This window comes from Chaetura pelagica, unplaced genomic scaffold (genome assembly GCF_000747805.2).
Source record: "Chaetura pelagica isolate M959 unplaced genomic scaffold, ChaPel_1.0 scaffold275, whole genome shotgun sequence".
NCBI classification, from domain to species: domain Eukaryota; kingdom Metazoa; phylum Chordata; class Aves; order Apodiformes; family Apodidae; genus Chaetura; species Chaetura pelagica.
In genome coordinates this window covers 4,071,860-4,083,648 of record NW_009953486.1, presented here as the reverse complement: position 1 = coordinate 4,083,648, position 11,789 = coordinate 4,071,860, and the positions used below count along the sequence as shown (strand labels likewise).

Here is an 11,789-nt window from a genome sequence, read left to right as displayed (position 1 = left end):
ATTGTGCATAGCTTTGGAAAAAAAAAAAAAAAAAAAAAAGATAAAAAAGTTTCAATAACTGATAATCACAAATGCAGATTTGTAGTCCTTTATAAAAACATCTTTAACACTTATCAGAGGCACTAAATTTTTCTACTGTATTAGTACAATACCTGAAGTCTTTCAGAATCTAACTTCTCTGAGATTGTCTGCAGGAACGTGTTAGTCATGTACAGTGTATTGCAAGATTTGAGGATAAAAAGAATAATCTCTTTATAGTAACTAATGTTTCTTTTAACTGTTTTTGTCCTTATTTTTAGGACACTGGTGTGGGCAAATCAAGTATTGTGTGGAGATTTGTAGAAGATAGCTTTGATCCCAATATCAACCCAACAATAGGGTAAGAAACTAAATAAAGTAAATGTGACTTACTCAAGAATGAAACCAAATTGCATGTATATATGTTTGTACCTCCTGCGTAGATCATGTGAGGATTCTTCATGTGTGGCAGCTAAATGTGATAATAAACATGATCGCAGTATTATTTAGCTCATGAACTACCTTAGGAAATGTAGGACTGTATTTGGCACTTCCATTTTCATGTTTAAGAACTGGACCCATTTTGTATTGTTAATCTCAGCTAGCAAAATCCTGCTAGGAGTCCCAAGTTATGAACAAAGCTTACACCTCCCACCTCTTTTTTCAGCTGTAAATACTGGTATCTGATTGCAAGATATTCTGTGGGAAGTACATAGGGTCCTAGGGATGCTGTGGTCTCACATTTAGCATCTTAAAAGAGAATCAACTTTGGAGATTGATGTGCTATTTGGCAAACCATCTGAGCTTAAAGAATGGGGAGAAGGTTACCCTAACAGTTTAAAGCATTGTGTATTTGCTGTCTTTCCTTTTTTCAAGTGTAGCTGTTTTTTCCTCCTATTAACATTGAAACATGTTTAAAGACTCCAATTATATCAACTACAGAAGTGTTATGGACATCATGAAAATCTATGCCCTAGTGGTGCTTAAGATCCAAGATAAACTGAAATTCTGAGTCTTTGACTCAAGTATTTCATGTTGTTGGTCATGCTGAAGGACTCTTGCTCTCTAACTGAATCTACAGCGAGCTTAGTGCTGTGTAAGAAACTCCAGTACAGGCCACCTCCAGGATCCTATCCTTCATCCTGTCCAAAACTGACAGTAGAAGAAGTTTGGAATTCTGCAGTATTTTCAGGGGACAGGTATTGAGCAGGATCATAAGATCTTATATGCTTAAAACAATGATGGTATCTTTGTGTTTGTCAGGTTGGTGTGGAGGGTGGGAAGTACTTCTATTGAAATGTAAATATTTTTTAAAGTTCATGGTAGCTATGTTCTAAAAAATGTGTTCATATTCTGAAAAGCATAAACTGTAATTTTTTTCAGAGCTTCATTTATGACCAAGACTGTACAGTATCAAAATGAGCTGCATAAATTCCTAATTTGGGATACAGCTGGACAGGAGCGGGTAAGTAGAATAAATATCTGTAGTGATAGTTCTTGCTAGAGTTTGGGTTGCTCTTCAGCATTGCCCCTGAAAGTCACAATGGGATCTGATTTTACAAACACCTATTAGAACATTTCTGTGCAGATTTCCATCAAGATACAGATGCTGTGCATACAGTTCTATTTTTCGTTGCTATGGTGACAGTACAACGTTGAGGCCAATTACCTAAGAAGAGGAACTTCTAAAACAAATGAGGGGTTTAAGTTAAGTGAGAGAGAGTGCCATTTCAAAACCCAACAGTGGGGAGGAAGCCAGCAGCTGTCTTTAGTACCATTTCTAGTTTAGTTTTAAATACTCTTCTGCAGTATTTGCAGCCAGTGCAACTGGCAACACGAGAATCAAAATAAAATGAATTACAGTTTTTCATAGTACAACTAAGGCCCTAATTCTGGACATACTCTGTTAGCTTCAGTGTTAGGTTTATTAGTGTGAGTAGGATGTTAGTTCAGGCTTTTTCATGTAGCATCATGGGTGATAAATGATCTTGTAAAGTTTTACTTCTCAGATCTTATAGTGTTAGAAGCTATGTCAAGAAATTTATTTTGAAATTTAAATATTTGATAGTTTAGGATTTTGATCTTTGCAGCATGCATAGTTCTGAGGGAAGGCAACAAAAGCTTTCAAGAAAATGACTATAAATAAAATCAAATTAAACTGCAGTTAATTTGCATTATTTTTACTTAGAATTTAAAAGAAAAACTTTGCTTGCTGTTTAACTTGCTTGTCTATGGATTCCTCGTAACCATGATAAAAATTACATTAGCTGTATTAACAGTGCTTCATCTTGCAGTTTCTTGACTATAACAATTACTCATGATGAGTTTATCTAGGATGGGAGCTAACTGTAACAAAGGTGTAGACACCACAGCTGTCCCCAGTCAGTTTGATGAGGTTGGATCATTAAATTAGGCTAATAACTGGCTAAATGCAGCTAGAAAGTTACTCAAATGTATTTGTATTGCATTTTGGTGCTCTGGATTTTGATTGACGATTCATTTCCATCCAGCAGCACTATATAAAGCAAACTTATGTTGTCTGGGATGTGTCCCAGGGTTATGTCCAGTAGTATCCATCTTATCAGAAGTGTCCCAAGTCCTTCCATTACTAGCAGTCAGTCAGCATTTGCTGTCACAGTTTGTCTTAAATGAGCATCCTAGCCCATTCTGAATTGTTAATGTTAGAATGTGAGTCTTCTGTGAGGCAGAGGATGAATTTTGAGAGGCTAGTACTCTTTAAATGGAAAGTTTTAAAAACATGCCTGCTACAACTGGCAGGAAACATCCATATTAGCATCCCATCCTGTTGACTTTAACTGTGTTTGTAAGCAATGGGAGAACACCCTGTTTTGGATTCAGCACACTACAATCTTGAGGAAGCCTATCTGTATATTAGTAGTGTGTTCCTTTCCTGTCTTCTTTAGACTTGAGTGATACCTCTAATTTTCTTACATATAAGTTGCCTGATATTTTTACTGAAATCATAAAAGGAGAGATTCCTTGCCTAGGCTCTGACCCAGCAACTGGGATACCTGTGAAGCTTATTCTCCACACCTGAGAGAAAACACTGTAGGGACCAAATATATCCAAGGAAACCAGCGAAATACGAGAGCAAGGATATTTGCTTTGAAACTATGCCAATATCTTTATAGATACTTATTTCTCCAAAACATAACAGTCCTAGACTTGCTGCTAGTCACTTAATGGTCTATAGACCTGCCTTGCCCTGAAATTTGTAGCACAGATTTCTGGTTGTGCAACAACCATGAATTATCAAAGGGATCCCGTCCCTAGTTACCTGGAATACCAAAAATATCTACACCATTCTTGGAACTCAGATGTTTCTGCTGAGCTATGATGTGTAATGCACAAAAATCATAGTCCTGGCTTCTTGAGGAGCATTTGCTATTTTCCATTTCAAAAGCCCAGCAGTGCGTAGTTCTGCTCTACACTGGGCAACCCCTTGTTCTAGATGGCTTCAGGGAATGGCTGGTTATTTTCCCTCCAGAGATGAAAATGTGCACTACTTCGCTTCACATCTCATTTCCCTATACACGTGTCTTACTTCTTTTACACCAAGTAAAGTGGATAGGAGAACACTTAGAGCAATCAGAATTTTTGCCTTTTCACCTAACAATTGTGACAGTTTCTCTGTGTAATTACATTGTCAATGATTCTGACAAAACACAGCTCAGAGGCTAGAGGGCAAGCTGAAATCTTTGGAACAAATAACAAAAGGAAAATTCAGCGTCTATAGTAACATCTGTTTTGTTAATGTATTTTATCTGCTGACTTTTCTAAGGTGGAAAAAAGTATCTAAGTGTTAGCAGGCAGGAAATGAGAGTAGTACAAAATCAGCAAGTGAAAGTTGGTTTATTCCCAATGTAAACAGTCTAATAATCAAAAAGCCAGGTTGCAACCAGTCCAAGTGGTGGTTTACCAAATATGTTTTCCTTTACATTTTAGTGCTTAGGAGGAAGAGAGGAGTTATGGTCCATCATGAACTGAATGCCTCTCCATTTTTCTCTTTCCCACTATTAAATATTTTTATATTCTAAACTTTTTGTTCAAAATCATGTTTTCAAAACAGAATTTGAGAGCCAAATGTAAATGGTTTGGAATTCTGCTTTATAGCAAGGTTTTTATGATTTGTAATATTGCTCTCAGTTGAACTGTACTAAGTAAAAGGAAATTGGTATTTTATTAGAACCAAATAAGCCTTAACAAAAAACTGTGTTCTATTAATGATTTTTACCCTGAGTAATAAGATGCACAAAAGCTCTAAATCACACATGCTTACATCAAACCTTACACAGTTCAATGTGTGCTTTGACTGAGAGTTTTGGTTGCTTCTTTTTAAGTTACCAGAAAATCACGCTGGTTTAAACAATGCTCAATTGGTATTTTTTGATGCAATGAAATCATGTGCTTTATCATTTTTTCAGTCCTGGATTCATAACACTGAGCCTATACAAAGCTGTAGGCCTGGTTTATGTCCTGCAAATGCACTACCAACCAAATATGCTGCTGTAAATTTCATTCTAAAAATTACAATAAAATTACTGTAGCCTTTTACTATCTAGCATGTTCCTTAAAGCTCTGTTTGCAACAGGTCATGTAACTGTGGGCTTTTGCAGCTCTTAGATTTAATTATCCTTCCAACTTTCAAATGTTGAGGAAAAAATTAAGCAAAATCCCTAAAGCCATAAGTTAGATTATGAAGAAATCAACATTTCTAGCTTTTAAAAGTGCCATGACTGATCTGTTGAGCTAGAGGTTGACACCAACTTCTGGACATGACAGGTCAGCAGTAATATATGCTACTTTTCTTGAAACTACCTTTTGTATCTTGAACTGTTCAATTCTGACTATTTTCTCCTTACTCAGAGTTCAAGGTTGAGCTTATATCCTGCAGGTCTCTGTCTGTGAATAATCTACAGTCTTTTAAATGAGAGATTCTAATCTAGTCAAAGTAAGGTCAAGTTTGGCTTCCTGCTTTGTGCAACAGGTGTGCTGCTAATCCCTGAACTACTTGTTGATTTGACTTTGCAAAACAGTACTTTCACAGAATTTTGTGTGCTCTGCTGCACAGCCTCTCTAGAATGGTAAAAAAAAGTTTTCCACTAATGAGAGCTTTGAAGCTAGCTTTCTTCAATACTAATGATATTAAGGAAATCATGGGGTCAGTGGAAGATCAGGTTGATAGTGTATGCTCTTTCTTTCAGTTTCGTGCTTTAGCCCCAATGTATTACAGAGGGTCAGCAGCAGCCATTATAGTGTACGACATCACAAAAGAGGTAAGAAATTTAATCTTAACCCAGCATTAAGATTTCTCTTTTTTTTGTGTTATGGCCCAGTTCTGACACTTAATTCCTTCTGTTGTTGTTTGTTTTTTTTTTTCTTTTTCCACATCAGGAAATTTCTCAACATTAAAGAACTGGGTTAAAGAGCTTCGACAGCATGGACCTCCAAACATTGTTGTAGCTATTGCAGGAAATAAGTGTGATCTTAATGATGTAAGGTAAATAACTGTTGACAGTTTTGAGGTTTTCACTGAATGTGCTGCTAATCCCTGAACTACTTGTTGATTTGACTTTGCAAAACAGTACTTTCACAGAATTTTGTGTGCTCTGCTGCACAGCCTCTCTAGAATGGTAAAAAAAAGTTTTCCACTAATGAGAGCTTTGAAGCTAGCTTTCTTCAATACTAATGATATTAAGGAAATCATGGGGTCAGTGGAAGATCAGGTTGATAGTGTATGCTCTTTCTTTCAGTTTCGTGCTTTAGCCCCAATGTATTACAGAGGGTCAGCAGCAGCCATTATAGTGTACGACATCACAAAAGAGGTAAGAAATTTAATCTTAACCCAGCATTAAGATTTCTCTTTTTTGTGTGTTATGGCCCAGTTCTGACACTTAATTCCTTCTGTTGTTGTTTGTTTTTTTTTTTCTTTTTCCACATCAGGAAACTTTCTCAACATTAAAGAACTGGGTTAAAGAGCTTCGACAGCATGGACCTCCAAACATTGTTGTAGCTATTGCAGGAAATAAGTGTGATCTTAATGATGTAAGGTAAATAACTGTTGACAGTTTTGAGGTTTTCACTGAAGTTTGTAATGTTAAATATTTAAGGTTTCAGAGCAGGTGAAAGGTACAGAGCAATTTAAGCTGTTTTGCACTAGCATTGCAGTTTCACAAGGAGTCAAATGGGTTACTACTGTCAGAAGATTTGGTTAGTCCGTACTTGGACAGTCTTGCCAGTAAATCAGGCTATAAAATGGATCCATATTAAAACTAACCATTTAAAAAAGGAAAACTGATCCAAGTGTATTTGTCTTGCTCATACCCTTAACACTTGCTGGCATGACAGAAGTGGGAAAGCAGGGTTAGGAAGGACCAGTTTACAGGGAGGCAGGGTTAACCTTTTCTGATGGCAGTGCCAAGTTGCACAAGCCTAAACTGCCTGTGAAACTACAGTGTAATACAAGCTGTTTACCTCACTTTGTAAGAAGTACCCCTGTCAGTCTATAGCACCTCATTTTGTTGGGGAAAAACCTTAAGCCTGTTGGAAAGCATTGTGTGGGTTTTTCTGACTTGCTTATTCAGGTGCCTTCCTTCCCTGCTTAAATATTGGAGTGGAATTGGCTGTGGCTGAAATAGTTGCAGGGAGTGAGAAAAGTTCTTGAGAAATTTTATGAACAGCCAAACTTTCAAAAAGGCATGTACTAAAACCAAAGTAACTCCCTTTTTTGTTGATGTCCTGCTTAAATAAGCCAAAATTCAGAAGGTGTGTGCAAACTTTTTGGTTTTAGATCTCATTGGAAAAGTTACCACAGCTGGTGTCACAAAGGAGACAGATGGTTATGCATTTAGAGAAACACTGCAAAATTGGGTTTTAGTATAGTTTTACAAATTGTTTGTACATAGGAGTTATGTAGTAAGCTCCTACAACTTCTCTTAGAAGCAGCATGTCTTGAAGAAAATATGACATAAAATTATTTTGAAGACAAATATAAGGTATGCAGTATTAAGCTTTACATGAATATTTTTTGATGCTTAGATGGCATCATAAATTATGTAAACATTGCTATCCCAGCTGATGGGCAAGATTCCTCATACTTTAGTCAGAGGCAGTATTTGAGTCTGATTCACAGTCTCTGCTTTTGATATTCTAAGTCCCCTGTTGCTGAAAGTAGCCCATGTTTTTTTCTAGAAATTGTGTGTAAGGTGATACAATGTATAGTCCAGTCCTCTTTCCACCTCTGCCGGGGTTTGTTTTTTTCACATTGTTTGAGGAAGCAGACTTCCATATCTTGCCTTCTTGGGGGTGCAGAATAACTTTTTCACTTCGTGGTGCTGTTGTTCTGTGCTTAGTGTAAATATTTTCCTGAGAATAGCTATGTCTTCATGCTTCATGTAAAGCAAATGCTGTACTAATCATATATTAGTAGATAGTGCTGTGTTGTGAGATGCTTGATTTTGTAAACAGCTGTAGGAAATCCACTGGATTAGTAGAACTAATGCTTTGGGATCTTTTCAGTACATCTAAAACTGGGTGGAGAATGAAGCAGTCCCTGATGATTGCAGACCTATGCTTAGAGTGCTCAAGAAACAAGCTCCACTGTAATGTTGTCTCACAGATTAAGGCCTTGTGTAGTTGATAGCTGTGCTTTAGTGATGCTCATCCCTCAAGGCAGGGAGGCAGCATAGAGTAAAGAATGAGCATCAGCCTCAAGATGAGGGAGCACTGTGATGCCAAACAGGTAAAATACAAAGTAGTAATTTAATGGGACACTTAAAAGCTTAATATATAAGATTTTGAATAATGTGGGTGTTTGCATTCAGTTTTTTCTCTGCTTTGTTTTTCTAGAGAAGTCATGGAAAAAGATGCTAAAGACTATGCAGATTCCATTCATGCAATATTTGTAGAGACAAGTGCGAAAAATGCAATAAACATTAATGAACTCTTTATAGAAATTAGTAAGTATTTAAACAGCTAATGTAATTTCTTCTGAAAGAAGTTCAAGTAGAAGTGTGATTAATGTATTTGTTTTTGTGCTGCTTAGGTGGGAGTATACTGACAAATTTGTTAAAATCGGACATGAGTAGAAACTGCAAAAAGAGCCATACAAATTTTGGTCATCTTATGACCTCTAAATATTCCTGCTAGAGACTTTAAGCCTACTGTGATGCTGCTGGATAAATAGCAAGCAGGGCACTCATGTCAGAAGTCAGTGTCATCTTACTGTATCTGTTATTGAATGTTTTAATTAGTGCTTCCAAGGTCATGGAATGGAAAATAAACTGCATGGGGAAGATCCAATCTTTATATAGCTGAGAAAATGGATTAAGTTCTTGCTCTTAGTGTTTGTGCTTAGTCTAAACCAGGGCCCTTTCAAAAAGACAAGAATTCATGAATGCGAGATTACTGCTTAGAAAATACAAACTATTTTGTGTAGATATTGCACAAGTATTTTTGTGATACCTTGGGTTTTCTAAATTAAATTGCAAATCTTTTCTGTCTTATGATGAAGATGATAGTGCAATTTTTTGCATGAATGAAAAGCAGACAGTATTGCAAAGTGAATTCCATGCACTATTATTTGCCGGGTGTGTTTCAGGAAGTAGCACCAATGTGCAGGTATGTCAGCCTGTTTGTGGAGAGGACAAACAGTAATTCACTTGTGTGTATGTGTGCACAGCAATTCTGTTTTGAATAGCTACAGAAGCTTTCGACTTAAAGAAAAAAAAATAGGGTCCTTATAAGCAGTTGAATATATTGAAGTGGATGTAACAAGTATTTGTTGTAGATTAGCTTCCTGGTTTACTGACTTTAATTGTTGCTCTTTAAAATTCATCTTGAATAAACTATGGGAAAAAAAAACAACCACAAATTCTCCTCAGAAAAGAATACTTAACAAGGAGTAATCAATTCTAAAGACTAATTAGATTACTAAAGCAGCTATCTTTACAAGCACTTCAGTGCTAGGCCTGTTGCAGGTGCTCTGTTCTAGAAATACAGGTTAAGATGATCGTTCTTGCTGAAGATATTCCAGTTGGTATTGGCTCCTGCAGAGTATATTCTCTGGGTGCTTTTATAGCTTAGCTCTCCAAGTCTAGATAAGCCTGAAGTGTAAATGTTGCAAAATTAGCTTAAAACTGCTGCTTTGTTTGTAGAAGCATTACTTCTTACAGACAGAGTGTAGCTTCACTGCCATCCTTCTGTTTTGCAGGATTGTTGTCGTTAATGACATGTGACTAACTGAAGACACATTTTTGTATATAAAATGTACTGAATGCTTAGAATTGGTTTCAAGTGAATGTTTGCTTTAATTTATTTTGTTTCTGCTTCCTTGTAGGTCGCAGAATTCCATCAACTGACACCAACCCCCCATCTAGTGGTAAGGGCTTCAAACTTAGGAGACAGCCATCAGTGACGAAGCGCAGCTGCTGTTGACTGATCCCTTAGAAAATCAGACTTGTTTATACAGTAGGTGGTCTTGGAAGTTAATAGTTCATGTTGGGTTTATATTATCAGTCTTAGATCTTTATCTGCTGGTGTTTCATACACCCAAGGTCCCACAAAAATGGACCAGTCCATCTGACATCTGTACACTTGCAGAAAATACTGCAATAGTAATGTCAGCCTGTTTACTTACAAGAAGTGTAATCTCTCTTGCATTCAAAGGGAATCCATCATCGCTTTTTTGGCCTTGCTTGAAAGGAAGGTGACTATGGATGGTAGAACTGAAATGTTTAATAGTTTTGTAATCAAGATTTTATCGGGGTTTTTTTGTTAAAAGGGAAATGAGCACTTTTGTGGGACTTAAGGGTGGGATAAATCTGGAAGTTAGTTGCTTCCTTTTCTTCAGTGAGCCTTATTTTAAATTTAATGTAGCTTATCGAAAGTACGATGAAGCTGTTGAGGTGACGTGGCTACAGAAGAAGCAACTGAAGGCAAATAATAGGCAAATTAGTCCATCCAGTCTCCAAATCCCATTTGCACTTTTTATTTAAAGATGATATGCGCCAGGGGTGGGGACACAAGCAACAGAACTTAAACCACAGACAATCTTGTTTTTAATGCTGACTTTAATCACTTTAAGGCAGACTGATAGGCTTATGCATCCTTTCATTCCTACAAGATTTTTAATATTAAGGTGTTGGTTGAAGAAAACCTAGCTGTAGTTGACTATTAAGTGGTTACTGACTAAAAACAGATGCTGTAAACAGGTGCTACCAGTGGTTCTGGTATGACCTAAAAGGTTTTGGGGAAAGCTTTTAATTGCTTGGCATGTGTAAAGTGTTCATATTGTATTTATGAGACCAGTGTTTAAAGTATTATAAATTATGTAAAAACAGTAAAAAATAATGCAGTCTTACACACTCCTTCCATTCCACACCTATGGATAAACTCCTGGGGTATCTCCATCAGGTTTTCTCCTGCATTTTAGGTATTAGCACTGTGAGTTCATCCAGAGGCAGACTGAAATTCTTTCTCTTTCAGCCTCATTTGAAAGGGCCAATAGAGAATGCTGTTGGTGCAGCATGAGGTCTGTCTGTTGAACAAGCTTTCATCTGTGGTGCACCCAGTTTTTTCTGTTTTGGGCACAAAAACACAAATAGGAAGTAACCTTAAGACATGGTAATGTAGATCGTTACCTCTTGGTTCCTGGGCTTTTTTTATCTGAGGGTTTTTAGCAAATCAGCCTTGAGCTTATTCTGCATTGTTTTTTGTACACTTTCAATTAAACTATAGGTTGACCATACCCACTTGTGCTATTTTATTTATTTTTACCTTTTGGTTCCTACCAGCACTAGTGAGAGACTTCATACTTTGGAAGAAAAAGAGCTTAATAGACTTGAGTGTACATGAAAATGTGCTGTTTAGCTTTAGTATCAAAATGAGATCATCATGATGATTATTCTTTCTTTGTCATCTGGTTTTCTATCATCTCAAGTACTTTCTCTGAAGGGAGTGTAGGAAATTCTGCACTACGTGAAAGGACTTACAGTTCAGATTAGTTTGTATTAGTGAAAATTCCTTAGAGTTATGCTGGAGCAAAGCAGCTGAACCGTTACAGTGAGGTTTTGAATACATCAGTATGTTTTATTGAAATTTGGTGGCTACTTGGTGATTTCTATCACACCTTTTACTTACCCTGCATTGTCAATTATGCTCCTTTGCACATTTTTACAGACTACATGCTTATAGAGAGCCCAAGAAGTGTATCTTCATCAAAGGAAGGCTGTTTGAAGCCCCTTTGAAGCATTGCTCCTTAACAAAGTATCTCCTAGTAGAAACAGATTTGTTGGGTGTTCAGCCTGATCTATGATACCTTTTTTCTATTGTTCAAAGCAAATAAATTACCAAGAGAAACTGTAATTCTTCTACAAAATGCTTAATAGAAATATATTTATTAAAGAAAGAAGAGTGAGCAAGTGATATAAATGGAGTTTAAATCTGTTTTTCAGTGAGATAACAAAAACGGTTTAATAGTATTTATCCAAGATTTATTGACTTGAGAAGGAAATAGTGAACTCTAGGCAAGTATTGAAACTATTGTAGCTCTCTCCAGTCATGGGAGACATCCATATACCTGAGCAAATCTTTATGAACTTACTTTCTGATCTATTCTTGCTCTATGCCAAAATTTGATTTTAAAAACAAAGAAGCCATTTGCACCCCAAAACACTAAAGAAGCAGCAACAATCTGGCCCTTCTCAAATGTAGCTAAGTCTTATGGGCTCAGACTCTCTTGTTTTGTTACC

General features: G+C 36.6%; 1 protein-coding gene across 1 annotated transcript in view; it reads left to right on the top strand.

Annotated features, from left to right (window-relative positions):
* The window catches only part of RAB22A (RAB22A, member RAS oncogene family), a 13,308-nt gene extending 2,592 nt beyond the window's left edge, over nt 1-10,716 (top strand). The window contains exons 3-8 of the mRNA XM_009998751.1: nt 300-379; nt 1,402-1,483; nt 5,244-5,315; nt 5,983-6,089; nt 7,888-7,997; nt 9,377-10,716. Of these exons, the coding sequence (XP_009997053.1) occupies nt 300-379; nt 1,402-1,483; nt 5,244-5,315; nt 5,983-6,089; nt 7,888-7,997; nt 9,377-9,474 (549 nt within the window). The 3' untranslated portion in view covers nt 9,475-10,716. The remainder of the gene's footprint in view (nt 1-299; nt 380-1,401; nt 1,484-5,243; nt 5,316-5,982; nt 6,090-7,887; nt 7,998-9,376) is intronic.
* Nucleotides 10,717-11,789: the final 1,073 nt, after the last annotated feature.